General features: G+C 59.6%; 3 protein-coding genes across 8 annotated transcripts; all 3 read left to right on the forward strand.

Moving 5' to 3' along the window:
• The first annotated feature begins 104 nt into the window (after positions 1–104).
• On the forward strand, positions 105–5,964 carry XKR7 (XK related 7). The gene is made up of 3 exons (XM_042813071.1): positions 105–535; positions 4,702–4,901; positions 5,009–5,964. The coding sequence occupies exons 1-3, from the start codon at positions 105–107 to the stop codon at positions 5,962–5,964; spliced, it is 1,587 nt and encodes a 528-aa protein (XP_042669005.1).
• Positions 5,965–9,041: 3,077 nt separating this feature from the next.
• On the forward strand, positions 9,042–12,475 carry CCM2L (CCM2 like scaffold protein). Of its 2 annotated transcripts, none has more exons than XM_042813064.1 (10): positions 9,042–9,100; positions 9,256–9,423; positions 9,605–9,688; positions 9,782–9,965; positions 10,386–10,834; positions 10,914–11,049; positions 11,166–11,229; positions 11,338–11,488; positions 11,573–11,711; positions 11,881–12,475. In XM_042813064.1, exons 1-10 carry the CDS (start codon positions 9,071–9,073, stop codon positions 12,159–12,161), a joined length of 1,686 nt encoding a protein of 561 aa, XP_042668998.1. In that variant the 5' UTR covers positions 9,042–9,070; the 3' UTR covers positions 12,162–12,475. The 2 variants fall into 2 exon arrangements, with proteins under 2 accessions (XP_042668998.1, XP_042669000.1); XM_042813066.1 differs by having other exon boundaries at positions 11,341–11,488.
• A 479-nt stretch (positions 12,476–12,954) lies between these two features.
• On the forward strand, positions 12,955–20,487 carry HCK (HCK proto-oncogene, Src family tyrosine kinase). Of its 5 annotated transcripts, none has more exons than XM_042813077.1 (13): positions 12,955–13,074; positions 13,885–13,975; positions 14,249–14,288; positions 14,445–14,544; positions 14,631–14,729; positions 14,864–14,967; positions 15,281–15,430; positions 15,687–15,839; positions 15,935–16,117; positions 16,278–16,354; positions 18,213–18,366; positions 18,631–18,762; positions 19,562–20,487. In XM_042813077.1, the coding sequence occupies exons 2-13, from the start codon at positions 13,886–13,888 to the stop codon at positions 19,762–19,764; spliced, it is 1,485 nt and encodes a 494-aa protein (XP_042669011.1). In that variant the 5' UTR covers positions 12,955–13,074; position 13,885; the 3' UTR covers positions 19,765–20,487. The 5 variants fall into 5 exon arrangements, with proteins under 5 accessions (XP_042669011.1, XP_042669008.1, XP_042669010.1 ...); XM_042813074.1 differs by having other exon boundaries at positions 12,959–13,046; XM_042813076.1 differs by having other exon boundaries at positions 12,977–13,046; positions 13,325–13,975.
• The last annotated feature ends 19 nt before the right edge of the window (positions 20,488–20,506 follow it).

Consider the following 20,506-nt stretch of genomic DNA (forward strand, 5'->3'; position numbering starts at 1 on the left):
AGGCCGGCGGGGGGGTAGTGCGCTGCCGGGGCGGGCTCGGCGGCTCCGTCCTCCCTCCGGAAGTCTCTCCCGCTCCCTCCTTTCTCCTCCTCTCCCCCGACAACATGGCCGCGAAGTCGGACGGCGGCGGCGGCGGCCCGGCCGTGAGGCTGGAGAGTCCGGAGGGCGGCGGAGGGCGGCGGGGGGGCGGCGCGACTCCCCCGGCCCGGCGGTACCGGCTGCGGGACGGCTGCTGGGTGCTGTGCGCCCTCCTCGTCTGCTTCGCGGACGGAGCCTCGGACCTGTGGCTGGCGGCCCACTACTACGTGCGGGGGCAGCGGTGGTGGTTCGGGCTGACGCTGCTCTTCGTGCTGCTGCCCTCGCTCGTGGTGCAGCTGCTCAGCTTCAGGTGGTTCGTGTACGACTTCGCCGTCGGCACCAAGGACAGCGCCGGCAGCACCAAGGACAGCGCCCGCGGCCGCCGCGGCTGCTGCCGCCTCTGCGTCTGGTTGCTGCAGGGCTGCATCCACCTGCTGCAGCTGGGGCAGGTCTGGAGGTAAAAGGAGGGGGTCGGAGGGACGGGATGGGGATGAACCTAATGGGGCTGCAGGGCTGCATCCAGCTTCTGCAGCTGGGGCACGTCCGGAGGCAAAAGGAAGGGGTCGCAGGGATGGGATGGGGCTGGATGGAGGGGCAGAGCGCAGTACGGGTATGAGTGGGGATCCCCAGGTGCAGGGAGGACAGAGAACACAGGTGGGGATGGCCGGGACACAGGTGGGGGATGGAGGTGGGCATGGCGATGTGCAGCTGGGGTGGGCGTGGGGACCAATCCCTCTGCAGCCACAAAAGGAGTAGGGGGTGGAGGGCTCTTGGCAGAGCCTGGCTGTGAGCAAGAGCTGTGGGCGTGGGCAGAGTGTGAGGGGCTGCAGCCCTGCTGGGTGGCACGGGCCTGTTGTCCCTGGGTGGTGCTGGGCCTGGTGAGGGCATCTGCCTGACCATGGGGACCGCATCCTGGGGATATGCAGTGTTCCTGCTGGGCACCAAGCACCTCGGGCTCAGAGCCTCCTCCCCGGTTTCTCCTTCTCCTGCTTGGAGCTGTTGTGGGCAAGGAGGGAGTGGTTGTCCCCAGGTTTCCCCATGGGGCTGCATTTCTGCTCCCTGCCCTGCTGGGCCTGCAGGCAGAATGAGCAGCAGTTGGCCCAGAGCAGACTCGAGCCCCTCGAGCATGCTCCTCTGCACCCTCTTCCAAAGCTGATGGTTTCTTGGCACGCTCATTTCCATCTGAGCACCTTCTTTCCCTGTGTGATGGAGCCAGTGCCGCTCCCTCCCAGCTCTGCTGAACTCCATCCAGTGTTCTGCAATGGAGCCGAAGCCTTGAGATGCTGGGAGGGGAGTGGAGACAATGGCATATTCCTGAAACAATGCCCTGAGCAAGCAATGCTCTTGGTCTTGTTTTGGTGCTGCTTCCCCTCCTGAGCTACTGTGGCACAGAGGCTGCTTTCCTCCTCCTTGTTGTCTGCATGCGCTTCTCTGCTGCTTTTCTTGGGATGCTGCAGGGATCTCTAACTTTGTTTCACAGAGCAATGTGCTCTGTGTGAGCAGCTCCTGTCCTTCCCTCCCCGCCTGCCCCCCACCCATCCGTCCACCTCCTCGGTCCAGCAGGATGGGAGCGATCCCCTTCTGGGTGTACTGGGAGAGCTGGGAAAGAGGATGAGATCCCTGGGGCTCGGTGAGCAATTACTGGGGTTTGGTTGGAGCCGGGTCAGGTTTTGCTCCCAGTTGTGTCAGCTGCAGCCTCCTATCTGCTGCAGGCTCCTAAGCCAATTAAAGTGGTAACTCTCAGCACTGACCCTCCAGGACACGTTGGTTTCAAGCTGCAGCTGAGGCTCTTTCTAATCCGAGGATTTGGGATTTGCTCGGGTGACCAGTTAAATGCAGTTCACTAAACCCATTAGCGAGAGTGGGTCTGGTGCAGGTGGATGTGACAGTTTAAGAAGTGTTGAATTACAGCCAAATAAACACTGCGTGTGAAAGGAAGGCTTTTCCTTGGCCGTGATGTTGGGCCCTCCCTGCTCATGCCTCCCCTCCTGCATTTATCCAGCCCTGATGGCTAGGGCCACTGTAATTCCCTTGGCAGCTCTCACCTGCCCCAGTCACTCCCTGCATGGCCTCAGATTTTCCCCACAGTCCTGAAACTGGGATGAGGTGGGGCTGCAGGGAAGGGAGCACCCGGGGACCGTGGCCTGCTTGCTGGCCAGGCATCGGCCTGCACACAGGGCTCCCCCCAATGGCTCAGCTTTGTGGGTTGTGTCATGGATTGGCATGGCTGCAACAGGAAAGCAATTTTCTCCTTGTTTTAATAAAGCGATGAGGAACGATATCTCAAATTACCTGTCAAGAAAATCATACTTCCTATTGCTCACTCTCAGAATGGGGGAGGCCCTGTGCCTCCTCACCTGAGGATGGTGATCTCTGGCATTGGAAGAGCCAGGGTTGGGGTTAAGATTGGCATTAAGTTTCGGAATAAGACTCTGCTTTTCTTCCAACCTTCGCAAGCTGGGATGGCAGTGGGACCACAGATTTGAGGGCTGTGATGAGGCTGTGGGATGACTGATGACTGTGGGGCCGTGCTGTGGGGCTGGGGGTGAGCAAACAGTGCTCCTGCCCCCACTGCCACCCCAACCCTCCGTGGAGATTTTTGTCGGATTGGGCTTTTTAATACAAAGGAGGCAGTAATTAGCCCTAAGAGCCTCTCTCGGTTTGTTTCTGCCTCATCATCAGTTTTTTGAAAATTAAATGATTTTTTTTTTAAAGTAATTGATTCTGTATTTCTCATGCAGCTGCTGCTGCGCTCAGTTCATAAAAACCTGGCGGTGCTCCGTCAGCGCGCGGGGATCTTTTCCTGGGCTGAAACACAAACGGCGTGATCAAATGCATAACAAATAGGAATCAGCATTTCATTCTGGCAAGTTGATGGGAGATGAAATCTCGGTTTAATGAGCTGACAGGAAGGTGGGAGGATAACCGGGCCCCATGGAAAGCGGGGGGGTCCGAGGGCCACTTGTTGAGCGGTGAGGAGCCGCAGATGGGGGTGTGTGTGGTTCCCCAGCCTCACCCCACTTCCACTGTGGTGCTGGATGGAAATGGTGTAATTTGCAGATGGGGATGTCTTGTTTGGCTGCCAGCGCTCAAAGATCTCTGGGAGGTTCTCAGGGCTGGGTAGGCAGAGCTCAGCTTGTGTCCCCCCAGTTTCCCTCTGTCCCCTCTGCTCCTTTTGGCCACCCCAACCTCTCCAGCACTGGCTCACGGCACAGCCCTGCAGGATGCGGCCACCACCACCCGGCACTGGGCTCTTCTCCAGAGAGGAGAGGCTGCAGAAGGAGCCATACGGAGCAGGGATGGGGAGAGGGAGAAGCCAGATGGGAAGGCTGAAATCAGCCCGGCTGAGCCCCGGCTGCAGCAGGGCCCTTGGGCTGCCCTGGCTTCGTGTGAGCCAGGAGAGGGGGTGCTGGAGCTGGGCAGAAGGGTTGTGGAGCCTGGCAGGAAGGTGATGGAGGCAGCTTTGGAGGATGCTGCAGGCAGTGCTGCACTGACACCCCGTGCCCCTGCCAAGCATCACCAGGAGCCCCGTGGGGTTGGTGTCCCTGCCTTCCCTCCTGCATGCTGTGGGAGCAGATGGTGGTGGCAGCAGGGTGGCTTTGGGGCCTGGGTGGCACCAGCTGATGCTCCCCCCACCTCCAGGTCACGCAGCCCCCAACCCTGCACCAGCCCTGCAGTGGCCACTGGTGTGGGAGGCACCGGGACACGGCCACTGAGGGAACTGGGCTGGCTTCTGCCTCTTCCTGCTGATGGATGAGCTGAAAGTGCTGGGATCAGGGCTTCTCCCAGTGCTCACGGGCTAATGGAGTCGACTGACAGCATTTTATGGATCTGATATAAAGGCCATCAGTTTGTGTGACATTTTTACGAGGTTGGGAGGGAGCTTTATGGTCTGACTTCCTTTTGCTTAATCTTTCTGTTTTCGTACTCATCCGTCTCCCTTCTCTCCTACCAAACCTGTGAGCAGTCGGCATGGAGCAGCCCGGACACATCCATCCCTGTTTCCCCTCCATGGTACATGTGTTCCCTCCCTAGGGACACGGCATTTCCCTGAGCCTCGTTGGCCCGGTGCCGTGGGGAGGGCTCCCGGTGACTCAGTGGTGTGTCGGTGCCACGCATGGCTCCACTGACCCCGAGCATGGACCATATGGTTGTGCTCAGGCCCTCAGCCCTGCCAAGAGCCAAGGCAGCACCGGCACGGTAGCTCCCTGTGGGCACCCCGCACGACCAGCTGGTCCTCCTGCTCCCTCCTTCCTCTGCCCAGGGCAGGCAGTGTGGGCTGCGAGCCAGCCAGGACCAAAATATCCACTTTGAGAAGCAGCCTGGCACAGTGATGGGTTGCGAGCAGGACACCTGAAATGTGCAGAGGATGAAGAGTGGGGTCATGGATGGGGGAAGGAATGAGATCCTGTGCCAGGGAGAGTGGGGCACAGGGCTGGGTGAGAGTGGCTTGGCACCAGCACCCAGTGCAGCATCCCTGCTGCCTCACAACTGCTGCATGAGGATCTCCACAGCCTCAGTTAGGAGGGATGTGCCATGCTGCAGCAGCATGGCAGCATCACGGGGCAGAGCTGTGGGATGTGAGCGTGGTGGGGGCCGTCCTCAATGCTCCCCCTCACGCAGGTACCTCCGCACGCTGTACCTGGGGCTGCAGAGCCGCTGGCAGGCCGAGCACCGCCGCCGCCACTTCTACTGGAGGATGATGTTTGAGAACGCAGATATCAGCATGCTGCGGCTGCTGGAGACCTTCCTGAAGAGCGCGCCGCAGCTGGTGCTGCAGCTCAGCATCATGGTGCAGCAGAATGACATCGAGGCACTGCAGGGTAGGGAGCCTCCGGGTGGTAGGGAGAGGTTGGGGGGCTGCAGCCTGGTCATGGTCGCATCCCTTCCTTGTCCCCCCACCGTTCTCACAGCCCCTCTGTGCCCATAGGGTTCTCAGCCTCGGCCTCACTCGTCTCCCTGGCATGGATGATTGCCTCCTACCAGAAGGTGCTACGGGACTCGCGGGAGGACAAGATGCCCATGTCCTACAAGGGAGCTGTGGTGCAGATCTTGTGGCACCTCTTCACCATTGCTGCCCGCGCCATCGCCTTCGCCCTCTTTGCCTCCGTGTTCCAGCTCTACTTTGGCATCTTCATTGTCACCCACTGGTGCATCATGACCTTCTGGATCATCCAGGGCGAGACGGACTTCTGCATGTCCAAGTGGGAGGAGATCATCTACAACATGGTGGTGGGCATCATCTACATCTTCTGTTGGTTCAATGTCAAGGAGGGACGGAGCCGCTACCGCATGTTCATCTACTACATCATCACGCTGTCGGAGAACGCCGCCCTCACCATCCTCTGGTTCCTCTACTACGACCGCAAGACCATCTCCGACTTCAACGCCTTAATCCTCGTCTGCGTGGTCAGCTCCAGCTTCGCCCTCGGCATCTTCTTCATGTTCATCTACTACTGCCTCTTGCACCCCAACGGCCCCATGTTCGGTCCCAGCTCTGGGGGCTGCATTTTCCGGCAGCAGCGGCCGCCCCCCGCGCCGAGTTCCCCTGCGGACGTGGTCACCAGCCCCCCGCGCTCGCTGCCGCGGACTACAGGGGGGGAGCGGGAAGGGGCGCCGGGGGAGCGGGACAGCTGCGTGCCCGTCTTCCAGGTGCGGCCCTGCGCCCCAACGCCGCCGGCCGCCCGCACCCCGCGGACAGAGGGACCCGTCATCCGCATAGACCTCCCCAGGAAGAAGTACCCGGCCTGGGACGCCCATTTCATCGACCGGCGCCTGCGGAAGACCATCCTGGCGCTGGAGTACGCCTCGCCCAGCACCCCGCGCCTACAGTACCGCACAGCAGGAGTGTCCCAGGAGCTCCTGGAGTATGAGACCACCGTGTAGGGCAGGGGCGTCCCCGGCCGGGCTGTTCCGTCTCTTCGCAGCGTTTTGCCTTTCTTTTCGGTTTGCCGGCACTTAGGGGTGGCCGTGCCGAGCGCCCCGCGGGCAGGGGCCGGTGAGGTCCCTTGGTGCTATCCCCCCACGGGTCGGCCGTGCGCCGGGGGCTCGTCCTTGCCAAAATACCTCACCTGTGCCTGAGCCGCCAGGTCGGCGGCACAGAGTGGGGGCTGCGGGGTGCACGGGAGCAGCCCGTTTGGTGAGGGGCTTTGGGCACAGAGGGTCATAGCACGGGGGAATGTGGAGAATGTGGGTGCTGGGGGAGAGCCATGGGGCTGAGAGGTCTGGAGTAGGGCTGTATTGGAGTCTGGGGCTCCTGTCAACCCCAAGTAGCGTATGGCATAGAGCCGGGGCAGCCCCCCCTTGTTCTTCATCTCAGCCTCAATTCCCCCACACACGCTCCGGCTGTTCCCTACCCCTGGGGTCACTGCTCCATGCGTGGGGCAGAGATCCTGGCCCTGAGGCCAGTGGTGGCAGGGAGGCACAGCACCTCTCCACTCCCTCCTGCCCTCCTGGGAACCACTCCATTGCATTGTGTTGGTTTTCACCAGACGGGTGACATTGTGTGTGACATTTTCTACCTCCACTGACGCTGGTGGGGCAGGGCCTGGCTGGCACTGGGAGGACTGTGCAAGGCAGTGGTGATGTGCCCGGGGGCTCCCCGAAGTCACATTCACCCTCATTCATTCTCCCCTCCATTCTCCAGCCTGGAGCGTCTCCATCCACCCCTCATCAGCATCAGCCCCCCCAGCTCAGCAGTAGGAACCTGAGCCAAGACGATGCCCTCAGCTCCTTACTTCCTCCCCAGAGGAGCAGGGCTGCCCTGGGCTCTGCATTTGAATGTGTGCGTGGCTTGGTCCCAGCCCGCAGTGCCCCCTGCCCTAAGGGCTGTGCTGAATGTACCCCCACCCTGTGTTTGTGCCCCATGTCTGTGTCTCTGTGTGTGTGTGTGTGTGTGTGCGTGTTTGCAGCTGGGTTCGCAGGGCAGATCTGCTGTCCCCTGGACACACATCCCACCCAGAGCCCCTCACAGCCCCGGTGCCCTCCTCCAGCCCCGGTGTTCCTGCGGTGTCCCATGGTGCTGGGAGGTGCCCATTGGGCTGCATTGCTTTTGTTTCCCATATCTCCGAAGAAGTTCGAGGGATGAGTGCAGGCTGGGGTGGGCCACGTGGGGTCACTGGTGCTAACTGGTGCTATCTGAATGCCTCGGAACCTTTCTGGAGGAGGGCGCAGAGCAGAGCTGGGTCTGGGCAGTGGGCTGGGCCCCTCCGCGACCCTCACTCCTCCTCTACTACTAGGAATGGGCAAAAAATCCCACTCTGTCCCAGCGAGCCCCAGGACAGCCCCAGCCAGGTCCTGGCAGAGGAGGCAGCCCTTATCCTCAGGGAAGTGTAATGGAAGATGGGAGCCAGCTGGGCATGGAGCAGCCGGGTGCCAGCAGCTTGGAGCCCCCCAGCCACCAAGGAGTTGCTGTGCTGGTGCCACACCAGTGCCATGCTGGTGCTGGATGCTGCAGCCCTCTGCCCGTGACTGCCATGTGGAGCCACGCCACCTGGGCTGAGGTGCAGCCCGTGCCCTTCCCGGGGGCACAGGTCATAGGGACTCTTTTCTATGCACTCATGCCACGGTACCCTCAGACCCGGGCTGCTCCCATGTCGGGATCAGGGCAGAGGCTGCGGTGTGGGGCTGTGTGGGATGGCACGTGGCCACTCCATTGCTTTGTCCTCATGGCCCCTGAGCCCGGTGGCTCCCCAGCCCTGCTCCAGGGGCAGTGCCGGGGGAATCAAGCCCGGCTGGCAGCAGTGATGATGGCAGCAGTGTCAGGACAGCAGCACTTGCTGGGATTGCACCAAGAGGGCTCGAGCTGGGGCTGAGCTGGGGAAGGAGAAGCTCTGAGAGGCCTCAGTCCTGGCGGGGACAGCAGGACCACCCCAAGTTCAGGGAATGGGGGATGAAGCTCAGACCAGGACCAGGCCCCGCTGCTCCGGGCTGGGGCTGTTTCTCCCCAGCAGGGACTGAGGGTCTCAGCCACGTCCCCCCCTGGTGCTTGGGACCTGGGAGCCCGGCTGTCATGTACTGTAAATACTCTGTGTGCCACCTTCTTCTCTGGGACCCTTGGCAGGGGCAGGGGATGAGCGAGAGACCGGGGTCTGACCGAGACTTTTTTGTATACCACAAACTTTTTGTATATTTTTAATTTTGCTGCAACATGAGATATTAAATTCATTTCAATAAGCACTGCCTGCCAGAGCCTTTTCCTTGCTGGCTCCTCCGGCTCTCCCCAGTCCCCCCCATGTTGCCAGGCTCAGGGCCTTGAAGTGGAGCTCCCAGGATGCTGGGGACATTTGGGAACAGCTGTGGATGAGCCACCTGCTTGGAGCCCTCAGCCCCGCTGCCTCTGGCAGGGAAGGGGTGTGTGGGCAGGATGTGATGTGCTGGGGAGGAAACTGCTGGACACAGCCCCGTTGCCAGCGATCCCAGTCCAACCTCCTCCTCCATGCCGGGGGGCCCTATTCACCATCTGACCCCCAGTCCCAAAGCAGGGGTCCATGGGCTGCCCTAGGGTCCGAGAGCTTTGGGCACTGCTGTGTGGCCTCGAGATGGAGTCCTCCTCCATTGCCAGGATGGGGGCAGACAGGGGTCCTTGGGATCCCCGTGGTAGTGAGGGGAAGGGGCTGATCTGCTGCATAGTGCACAGGCACCCCAGCTCTTGTTCTGGATCTGGTCCAGACCCAGTCCCAGCTCCATGCCACCCACAGTCACTGTCTTGTACCAATCCCAGTCTCAGCTCCATCCCAGTCTCATCCCAGTTCTGTTCCCAGTCCCAGTTTCAGTCCCAGTTCCAGCACCAGTCCCAGCTCAGTCCCAATCCCATATCAGTTCTGGTCTCAGGCCCAGCCCAGACAAACTCCAGTTCCACTGCCAGCCCCATTCCCAGCCCAGTCCAGCCCAGCACCCGCGGAGGGGCAGGAACTCACATCCGAGCCATTCTGGTGGAGTTTCCGACAGGAAAACAACAAAGGCGTTGGACAGAAAGGACGGCAGCAGCGCCATGGACTGCGAGACCAAGAAAGGGAAGAAGGTGTGTGCGTTCTGGGGCCATGGCTCCTCGGGTCTTGGGGTGCCGGGATGAGGGTTGGGAGCTGGGGGCTCCCCTCGGTGCTGGGATTGAGCCCCTCAGGTTTCAGGGGGATCCAGCAGGGAGGAGCTGTGCTGATGTGTGCCCAAATCCCACAGGGCTTCGTGTCGCCCATTCGGCGCCTGGTGTTCCCCAAGGCTGCACGGAGGGCAGCTCTCCGCAGCAGTGTCTACCGGCGGCCGCTGCACTCAGTGCCACTGTACCCCCCTGACTACCTGATCGACCCCCAGATCCTGCTGCATGACTATGTGGAGAAGGAGGTGAAGGTAAAGCAGGGGGTTACCTGCAGGGCTGGGAGTGCTTCTGGTCCCCTTCTGTCCAGAGACAGGGAGAGCGGGGGGGGAAGGGGGGGCAGGTGTGCTCCCCATGGCCCTGCGTTGTGTTCCCCTTGCATCCCAGGGGGGATGATTTTCCATCCCAAAAGTATCCCAGGCTTTGTCCCCCCAGTTTTTGGGCCACCTGACCTGGGTAACAGCCTCGCTGAACCCCTCCAGCCGGGATGAGGTGCTGCAGCTGCTGGACACTGCCAGGGTAAGGGAGCGCCCAGCATTCCATTTGTCACCCCACAGTGCTACCCCACAGTAGCATCAAGTCCCCACACCCCAGAATGTTCTCTGCTTGCAGCAGCTGAAGGAGCTGCCTCTGCAGACGACCCCGGAGCAGGACAGCATCCTGAGCCTGTCTGCCCGCTGCCTGCTGCTCACCTGGCGTGACAACGAGGAGCTGATCCTGCGCATCCCCACACATGAGATCGCTGCAGCCTCCTACCTGCGTGACGATGCCCTGCACCTCCTCATCCTCAAAACAGGTGCAGGCACCCCACTGCAATACAGCTGGCTCCAAGCACCTGGCACCCTGATGAGATGGGGAGGAGCCGGCTCCATCTTCTGACAGGGCATCACCACGTGCAGCAGCTGCCCACTGCTCCCGTTGCTCCTGCAGACAGCTCCCAGCTGTTCCCCCGGCCCCAGCTGCACTTAATGGCAGCAGGAGAGAATGCAGGAAGTGCCCCCCACCCCCACTGCATCCAGCCCAGATGAGGGAACAGGGGCTCTGGTGCTCAGCAAACCCACGCTCAGCAGCAAGCCACAGCCAGGCTCCTGGGGAGGGGGCTGAGCCCCAGGCTGGGTATGGGGTGCATTCCTAGGCTCGCCCAGTCAGTGAGATGGGGCAGGTGTGAGAGCTGGCGTCCCCAGTCTGATGCCCCGACCCTCCTCGCTGCCTCCAGGCCTGGGAGTGGACCCAGTCCCCGCTGGCGCGTACCCCGAAGCGGCCCCGGTGCCGGAGGTGCCCCCGGCTGAGAAGCGCTCGGGGAGCTCTTGGCCGGAGCCGGGGCGGCTGGGAGGTGCGATGGAGCGGCGGCACACCATCTGCAGCCTGGACTGGCGTGCGGCTCGGGGCGGGCAGGAGGGCCGGCAGGGTGGCAGCCTGGAGCGGCGGAGGGGAGGCAGCTGGGAACGGCGGCAGCGCGGGCGGCCGTCGGGCAGCTGGGAGAGGAGGCAGCCGTGCGGCGGCAGCTGGGAGCGGCGGCGGATCGGCACGGCGGGTGGAAGCTGGGAGCGCGGCACCGGTTTCGGCAGCTGGGAGAGACGGCACCCCGGTGGCAACCCGCTGGACCCCCAGGAGCCGTGCCCCGACGCGTATTCCAACCTCGTCATCCTCGCTGTGCCGAACAGGGTGAGCACCCGCGGGTTCCCGGCACTGGGTTCCCTTCCCGGCATGCGCCCACCTCCCCATCCCCTCCGGTCCTCTGCAGGATGCGGCCGAGGAGTCCTGCGCGCTCATCTGCCAGGTCTTCCAGATCATCTACGGTGATCAGAGCATCGAGTGTGTGGACCGTGCCGGGTACCACTACACCTCCACACCCACGAGGCCCTGGCTCTCCAGCAGAAGTGAGTGGATGGAGGCGGGTGTGGGAGCCTTAAGTGCGGTGACACAGGGCTGAAGGGCATGAGCACAGCGTGGGGGCTCACACCCTTGTTCTCTGAGCTCAGCTTTCCCTCCCCAGGTGAGAGCTGCCGCACAGATGGAACGTATGGCTACGATGCTGACTACAGCTGCTGCAGCTCCTTGTGAGTTCCCAGCTCTGGGGCAGGTGCACATCCTCGCTGCCCTGCCCGACGGGTGCTGTGCAAGAGCAGTGCCAGCACCCACTGACCCCCTCCTGCCCTGTCCTCCAGCAGCAATGGTTCCCACGAGACATTTGAGGCATATTATAGTGGGACATCCTCGCCCTCCTTCCACCAGTCCCACCACAGCCTGGCCACCGCCTGCAGCGGCAGCGACCAGAGCAGCGTGGGGCTGGAGCAGCTGCAGGACTACATGGTGACGGTGAGGGCTGGGGGCTGGTAGGAGATCCCACTCCTCTCCAGCACCTCAGCCTCCAGCCCCGACCCATCCCTGTTTCCCCCCCAGCTGCGCAACAAGCTGTCGCCCCAGGAGATCCAGCAGTTTGCCCTGATGCTCCGCGAGTACCGGCTGGGCACTCCGGTGCAGGAGTACTGCACAGAGCTCTTACGCCTCTACGGGGACCGGAGGAAGTTCCTCCTGCTGGGTGAGTGCCCCAGGGATTGGGGCAGCCCTGAGCGATCAGTCTGTGCTACACCATCCGTGCATCCTTGGGGACGGGGTCTTGGGTGCGCAGCAAGGGGTTGGTGGGACCCCGCTGCCCCCAGATGGGGTTGGCACGGTCACACCACGAAACTTCGTGGCACTTGTCCCAGGGATGAGGCCCTTCATCCCCGATCAAGACATTGGGTACTTTGAGACCTTCCTGGAGAGCATCGGCATCCGGGAGGGCGGCATCCTCACCGACAGCTTCGGCCGCATCAAGCGCAGCATGAGCAACACGTCGGCCTCCGCTGTGCGCAGCTACGACAGCTGGTCCCTGCGCTCTGAGTCCGAGTCCTTCAACCGCATGATCACCAACATCACAAATGACATCGAGGCACTGGCACGGGACGAGGAGGAGGAGGAGGAAGAGGAGGAGGACAACTACCTGTGAAGGAGGCACAGATCACCAAGGAAGGGACAGGGCTCTCCTCTTGGCTGGGCTGATGGCATTTCAGGGCGGTGTCGGTGCAGGGGAGCCCCCACCAGCGGTGCCAAGTGCTGTAATTTTTGCAGATTGCAATTAAATGACCAAGACGGGGATTGGAGCAGGTTCTTCCTCGGTGCAAAGGGAATGTGTTGGGCAGGGGGTGAGCTGGGGCACAGGGGCAGCTCATAGATGGGACACCCACCCACCCCAGTGCTATGACAAGCTGGGCTGGCACAGGAGGGTGCTCTCACAGCAAAGTGGGGTCAGTGTGGCTGTGCTGGGATGGGAGGGTGGCAGCCACAGCCTCCCTGTGCCGGGGGTCTGGATGCGCTGCAGTTGAAGTGTTTGCCTTCCTCCAGGATGGGGAGTGGTGGGGATGGCTGTTCCTGGACTAAGCAAAGCCCCCAGGAGCCCCACAGCTCCGAGCAGGGGGCAGCACCTGGGCAGGTAGCGTGAGGGCTGCCCGCAGCAAGTTACTTCCCTAAAAATGATGTATGCAAATCCTTGTCCAAGTGAAGCACTCGGGTTTTCTCTTTACTTCTCCTGGGGGCACAGAACCGGGTGGGAAGTGATAATGCTCTGGTCCCATCCTGTACCCCATCCTTGCTTCTCTCGTCCCGCGGCGGGTGAAGGAATGGCTCCCTGTCCCGAGCAGCCCTGGTCGGGGCTGAGGACCGGGATGTCACTGAGGGCTGGGACAGGGAGTGTCGTACCGGAGAGGGGCGGAGCCACACCGGGTGAGGCGGAGCCACACCGGGACAGGGAGCAACACCCACCGAGCTCGATGTGGTGGCAGCAGCAGTGGATTTGGCTTTGGGACGGGGACCGGGACCCGTGACAGCAGCCAAGGTGAGAGAAGAGCCCCCAGGGCAGCGAGGTCAGTGGGACTCAGAGCCCCGGGTAAAGGGCTGCCCTTCGCCATCCCTGCCTGAGACAGCAGAGCTGCTGCAGTGGTGCCCTGTGCTGGATTCGGTCCCTGTCCTGTCCCTGCTAGGTGTGGTGGCCCCTGGATGGGAACTGAAGTCTGGGGATGGCAGGGGGGCAATGCCAATGAAATGGATGCTGGGGTGCAGGGAAGGAGGAGGTGATGCCGTGGTGTCGCTTCCTGTCCCCACATTTGGGCTCAGCCACAGGAGCTGCAGAACATGAGGTGCACCAGGGGATCCCCAATGCTACCAAGTCACTGCATGGGACAGTGCCTCAAGACGTGGAGAGTGTGAGGTGCTCAGACACATCTGCTCTGCTGGAGAGCACGGTGGGCAAAGGCTCTGGCTTGCTGTAAAGGACCAGGAGTGATGGTGACACGGCTGGGAGGTGGCAGTGATAGTCTCTCGAGGACCGTGGGACTGAGGTGGTGCTGTGCATGTCCCCCACAGTGCCACAGCCCTTTGCTTCCTCCTTCGCTGCACCCTTCTCCTTTCCCTGGGCTGAGGTCTCTGTCGGAGAGAGGGAAGTGCCTTTTGGGGGCTTTCCCTGCACCACTGCTGCTGGCAGCACATTTTCCTACTGACATTTCTTTGGGGGAGAGTCTGGCTTTTGCTTTTGTGGAGCCCAACCTGTTGGTGTGAGCAGGGCTGTGGACACCAGCTGTGCTGGAGTGGGAACTGTGGGTGTGGGGCTTTTGGTGCTGTTGCAACTTCTCCCCTGTCCCCCTCCCCCCCCCCACGCCATCCTCACACACACACAGGATGGGTTGCATGAAGTCAAAGGAAGACAGCATCCAAGAGAAGATGCAGTTAGGCCACGATAAGAAGGACCCTGCGTCTGGCAGCAAGCAAGTAAGTGGGAGCTGCAGTGCCCTAGGGGGCACAGGGGACATGGAGCCACCTGGGTGGCAGCGGGCACAGGGCTGGGGTGGGAACTGAGATGGGAGTGCAAGGTCTGTCCCAGCCCACATTGGTGAGAATAAAGGAATGTGGACAGTCAGAGATGAAGGTGTTGAGGAAGGAGACGCTCTGCCAGTGCTGGGCAAGATGGACGAGTGTCCAAGACCCCCACAGGTCCCATTGTGTGCCATCGTTACACTCTCCTGTTTGTTGTTCCATTTGCAGCACGATGAACACGGAGTGTCTGCGCCCCTGCTGGCGGATGGTGCGTACACACAGCGATGGGGAGCACAGTAGGGTCCTCATTGGAACCAAACCTGATGGTGTGGGAGTTCTGTGCTTCCTGGCAGCAGGGACACATGGGTGTGTGGTGCGTGGTCCCAGCATGGGGACAGGCACACGAGAGCCACTCTCACTGCAGGCTCAGGGGACAACGTGGTGCTGGCACTGTATGACTATGAGGCGATGCACTCTGGAGACCTGAGCTTCCAGAAAGGGGAGCAGCTGCAGGTCCTGGAGCAGTACGTGTCCCCTGCCTAGGGCTGTCCCTATGGCTCATGGGTGCTGGCAGTGCCCTGTGCTGACCCGTGGCTGTCTGCGTCCTCAGGCTGGGAGAGTGGTGGCAGGCATGGTCGCTGGTGACAGGGCGCAAGGGCTTCATCCCCAGCAACTTCGTCGCCCGAGCAAACTCACTGGAGGTGGAAGAGTGAGAGTCCCACTGCAGTTATCTCCAGTCACACCCCGTGTCCCCACCGTGCCAGGGCTAATAGCCCCAGCCTGTGCCAGCCTTGGCTTCCTGGCTCCCAGCAGCAGTCGTTGCTTACTCTGTTCCTGCTGCAGGTGGTTCTTCAAGGGTATCAGCAGGAAGGATGCGGAGCGGCAGCTGCTCAGCCCCGGGAACACATTGGGATCCTTCATGATTCGGGACAGTGAGACGACCAAAGGTACCTGGGGGGTGAGGCAGCTCCAGAAGGGCCTCCCTTCTGCACATCTGACCAGGAGAGAGGCTCAATACACCCTAGGGGCTCTGATTTGCTGCCAGGCAAGAGCTGGAGTCCACCATGCTGCTGCAAGCATCTCTGCATGAGCCCATGATGCTGCCCTGAACCCCATGAGGAGACAGGGGATGCGCCCCCATGGGGCTGCCATTGCTGCCTGGGGCTGTGCTGGGGCCAGGCAGGGGTGATGCCATGCTGGTGGCTTAGCCAGGAGCTGAGGGACACTGCCCCATGGCACAGCTCATCCATCCCTGAGCAGGTTGCTACTCCTTGTCGGTGCGGGATGGGGACGGCCTGCAGGGAGGCAGCATCAAGCACTACAGGATCCGGACACTGGATAGTGGTGGCTTCTACATCTCCTCACGCAGCAGTTTTGACACACTGCAGGAGCTGGTGGAGCACTACAAGGGTGAGCCCTGGCACGTTGCTTCCACTGAGACCTTGGCCACTCTGTGTCCCCCCGCAATGCCTGGCAGGGGTGTTGGTGGCACCAAATGCTCACAGGGCCTGGGAATTGCCTGTCTCCATGCTGGTGCCCTGGCTGTGCCATGTTGCATGGTAATGCTCAGCTGTGCTATGCTGCAGTAATGGTGTTTGACACCAGCTGATGCCCCACAGCCACAGATCATGGAGCCTGGCTGACTGCGCTTGCTGCTCTCTGGCAGGGCAGAGTGATGGGCTGTGCCAGAGGCTCACCTACCCCTGCAGTGTGCCCAGACCCCAGAAGCCCTGGGAGAAAGATGCCTGGGAAATTCCTCGGGAGTCACTGAAGCTGGAGAAGAAGCTGGGAGCCGGGCAGTTTGGAGAAGTTTGGATGGGTGAGAGTGAGGGTGGCAAAGGAAGAAAGGTGAGGGGTGGGAGAAGTGGTGGAATGATGGTGGGGCGATGATGAGTGAGGCTGGTATCCTGGCAGCAACCTACAACAAGCACACCAAGGTGGCAGTGAAGACAATGAAACCCGGCAGCATGTCTGTGAGTGCCTTCCTGGAGGAGGCAAACCTCATGAAGGGTCTGCAGCACGACAAGCTGGTGAGGCTGCACGCTGTGGTCACCAGGGAGGAGCCCATATACATCATCACCGAGTTCATGGAGAAAGGTGCTGCTGGCCTGCATGGTGTGGGACATGGGGGTGCAGGAGGTGGGGCTGGGGGGGGTGAGGGGACAGAGATAGGGACAGGAGGGGCCCTGTGCCACCGGTGGGTGAGCATGGGAGTTGTCGGGCTGCAGCCAGGCTGAGCGCCATGCTCTGCCTTCAGGGAGCCTGCTGGACTTCCTGAAGAGTGAGGAAGGCAACAAGCAGCCACTGCCAAAGCTGATCGACTTCTCTGCACAGGTGAGCAGGGCACAGATCTTCCCCAGCTTCCCGTTCCATCTTTCAGTTCTAGCAAAGCAAAATTGAGCTCGAGTGGCTTAAATCCCTTGAGAGCTCATGGCTGGCTTTTGGGGACCTACCCTTCCTCCCTGCCAAGGATCTATAAAGCAGAGTGCAAGGCTTGGTGGGGCTGAGCGCTGGCAGCGTGCTTCCAGGCAAGGGAAATGCTGCAGATCCTCTGTGCATGGCGAGGACTCGCAGAACAGGGCATGCAGGAATGGGGCAGTGAGGTTTGTTGTGCTGCAGACTGTGGGAGCAGATGTGCACAAAAGGAGAAGCAGTCATTTCCTCCCCATTAACCCACTAACTGCAGCAAGCCCAGGCACTGCCAGCGCTGGCCCTGAGTTCCTGCCCCATGGGTTTGCAGCCCTGGGGGCCCATGTTGCAGCTCTGCTTTGTAGGGTGAAGAGGTGGAGCTGGATCTCTCTCGCTCATTTTTGCAGGCCTTTCTTCAGGATGTGCTGGCCCTGAGTAGCACAGCCTCAGTTGTAAGCACACGACTCCCCATGGAGCAGCAATGCCTAGGGGAGGTTTACGGTGGAAGCTATGCTTAAAATTCATCTTTCAGCCAGAGAGTTGCCATGGGCTGTGAGAAGGCAGCTGGAGAGAAGAGGGACTCAGCGAAAAGAGGTTCAGGGATATTTTCAGGGTCTGGAATACAGCTGGGTGTGCTCTTACCCACCTCGCTTTGTGTGTGCAACCATTTGTGCAGACACCATCCTGGCACCGCTGCTTTTGCAGCGCCTGCAGCTGCTGGCCAACAGCCCACCTTGGAGCCAAGTGTGATGCCTCGATGAATGGAGGAACCTGAGCAACAGCAAAGCTCGGATTGCAGCCCAGGCTTTGGAGGTGCAGAGCAGGTCGTTGGCTCTGGAGCACATCCCTATAAGGCTGTCGCGCTCTGCGCAGCACCGGGCAGTGAGCAGGCAGTAGCTGGGCTCCTGGCTGGAGATGCTGCTGAGTCACAGGCAGCAAAGCCGTGTGGGGCCCTGCAAATGGCCCTTCCACTCTTGCAGTGCCTGCTTACTTCTGTATTTTGTACATCTTACTGTGGTGTAACAGGGAGGGGAGTGCTTCCCCCTGGCTGCTCCGGCCCTTTCACCTTCTAGATGCTGCTAGCATCCCAGCTCAGGCTAAGTCAGCACAAAGTTGGGTTTGGGTTGTGCACACAGCAGTGCATCTCTGTGCTGCTCAGGAGCCAACAGCTGCGCAGTCACCGAGCATAGAGAGCTCAGAAGATGGAGCTGGGGCCATCTTTGGGGTCAGCAGCACTATCCTGCCTCCAGGCTGACTTCACAGCCCTCTCCAGAGACCCATCTCAGGGCTTTTTATTCTCCCCAGAGAAGCCCTCTGCATTTGGTGCCCTTTTAGCAAAGAGGAGATTGCGCTTCTCTCCAGCAGCTGTTTGTGCATTTGGAGGCTGTTCTCATGTCTGCTCATAATGGAGAATGATTTACTCCTCGGCACATTTACATGGCTATGGATGCAGCTGCCACACTTTGGCCTGTGGGCATCCCCAGACATTTGCTCCTGAGCCTGCCAGCTCCCTGGACACCAGTTCTTTGCTGCTGTTCTCACCCAACCATAAATGAGCAGTGCTGGGTCACCCCAACCTCTTTCACCATCCTACACTGCAGTGCTTCCCACGCAGCCCTTGGTCACATTTCCACCACAGATGTCCCATGCCCTGCCACAGCTCAGCCCCCCCTGCCCTTTTTTGCTATGTGCTCACAAAATCAGTTGAGCTTTTTCCGTTCCTAGCTATGGGTTTTGTGTTATTTCAAACAGACCCGCGTTTCTGCCTTTCTGCTTTTTACAGATTGCAGAAGGAATGGCTTTTATTGAGAAGAGGAACTACATTCACAGAGACTTGAGAGCTGCCAACATTCTCGTGTCAGCGATGCTGGTGTGCAAGATTGCAGACTTTGGGCTGGCCAGGATCATTGAAGACAATGAGTACGTAGCTCGGGAAGGTACGAGAGCTGCTGTGGGAGCCTGGCCCCTGCCTGGGATGGGGAAGGGCTGCAGGATTCCCTAAGAGCCCCTCATCGCTGTGCAGCCTTGGCAACAGGGACCCGGGGAGAGACGTACTGCAATGAACGGATGAGTGGAAGCCCCTCTCATTTGCATTGCTCCGTATCTTCCTCTTCTGTTTGTTTCTTCTTCCCCATATTTCACTACCAAATTCTCAACATTTGGGTTTTAGCTCATGTTTCTCGTTGGATCTCTTGGTCCAGGTGCCAAATTTCCCATTAAATGGACTGCGCCAGAGGCAATCAACTATGGATCTTTCACTATAAAATCTGATGTCTGGTCCTTTGGGATCCTCCTGACTGAGATCATTACCTATGGGCGCATCCCATACCCAGGTACAGAAATTCCTGTTCTAACCCAGTTCCAAAAGATGTGCTCCGTGTTCTGGGCTCCCTCTATAGGATTTTTTTTTTTTCTCCATGAAGTTAGATCACCAAAAACAGAGGCAATGGCAAGAAATTTGAATCTCACACTGGAAACTGAGCTCAGAGATCGCAAGGCCACAATTATTTGTGTTTATAGCACTTACCCTTGTTTCTCTGCTTCCTGCAGAAAAGATTGTTTGGAAGCAGAACATCAGTTCAGGGCTGATAGCTGGGCCAGGTGTTTTTGGGAAAGCTCAAACAATCTGTATATTGTCATCATTAGGATGTGTTCTCTGTTATACCCTAATTGCTTCTCTGGTGCCTTTTTTCATTGGAAAATGACTGTACCTGGAAAGTAACCATTGCCACAACCCATCCATGAAGGCTAAGGAGTGGCTGAAAGTGTTGTGGGGGATGGACCCACTCTGCCATCGACACTACCTTGTTTTCATCAGTGACACAGGGAAAAATGGCTTATTAAAGCTTCAGCAGATGGAAAAACGCAGCCTTTATTTCCTGGGAATTCATACAAAACAATTACAATTCCCATCTGATCTGCTCAAATGGGGTACAAAACTGCAGGCGACAGGGGATGTGGCATCACAGTTGTTGGCACGTTCTCCTGAAGCAGAGCAGGATCTCCCCCTGCTCCTCCAACCTGTCCTTTCTCTCCACAGTGACGTTGCCCAAAGGAGGGCTGGGTTTTGTGTTTGTTCCTTTTTAAAGAAATCAGTGACAGCCCCTGAAATGTTCTGCCCCACTTCTGTAGGGATGTCGAGCGCGGAGGTGATCAGAGCTCTGGAGCACGGCTACCGCATGCCCCGTACGGAAAGCTGTCCTGAGGAGCTCTACGATGTCATGATGAGATGCTGGAAAACCAAACCAGAAGACCGTCCCACCTTTGAGTACATGCAGAGCATTTTGGAGGATTTCTTTACTGCGACAGAGGGCCAGTACCAGCAGCAGGCATAGAGCAGAAAGCACGGTGAAGGCAGCGGAGAGCACTGTGCACGCTATCCCAGCAGCATAGCACGCACCCTGCTCCTCCCTGTCCCACTTGTGGTGTTCAGTGTGTGCCTTCCTCATCTGCCAGCCTGGTACAGAAAATGATGGCTTCCAGTTATGGCCTGGTGGGGCAAAAGTGGAGCAGTTCATTGGAGCCTCTGGGTACAGCACTGCAGCACTTCATCTCATCCCTGCCCCGGGGCCCTGCAGAGGTGTCACATGAACCACAGCTCCCTTTGGGTGTCCCACACACTTCTTGTGGTGCTTCATCTGCTGAGGGTGAGGAATGCACACACAGTGGGGCTGATTGCACCTCAGTGGTATCATACAATCACAGAACCACAGAACACGGTGGGATGGAAGGGACCCACGAGGATCACTGAGCCTCTCTGGGACCACCAGCATGATGGCTGCCATCAGCAGCACTGCAGGGCTTTGCACGACGAGCAACGAATGTTCCTTACGCACTCAGTTTGTCCTTCTGGTTTTCTTAGTATTTAATGATGTGGCATCTGGGGAAGAAGAGAGGGAGAATTATTTTTGTACAGAATTTTTGTCCCCTACTTCTTACAACAGAGAGACAGCGATTTTTGTTTTCTCCTCACATAAAAAAACACCGCTGTTTGCTGGCTTTAATATCTGCTTTGAGACGCTTGTTTGTGGTCAATAAAATATTTACGCCGCCCCACAGCTGCAGCCCTGCCCGTGG

This window comes from Centrocercus urophasianus, unplaced genomic scaffold (genome assembly GCF_019232065.1).
Source record: "Centrocercus urophasianus isolate 14NV4802_14NV808 unplaced genomic scaffold, USGS_Curo_1.0 seq_1366, whole genome shotgun sequence".
Classification (NCBI taxonomy): domain Eukaryota; kingdom Metazoa; phylum Chordata; class Aves; order Galliformes; family Phasianidae; genus Centrocercus; species Centrocercus urophasianus.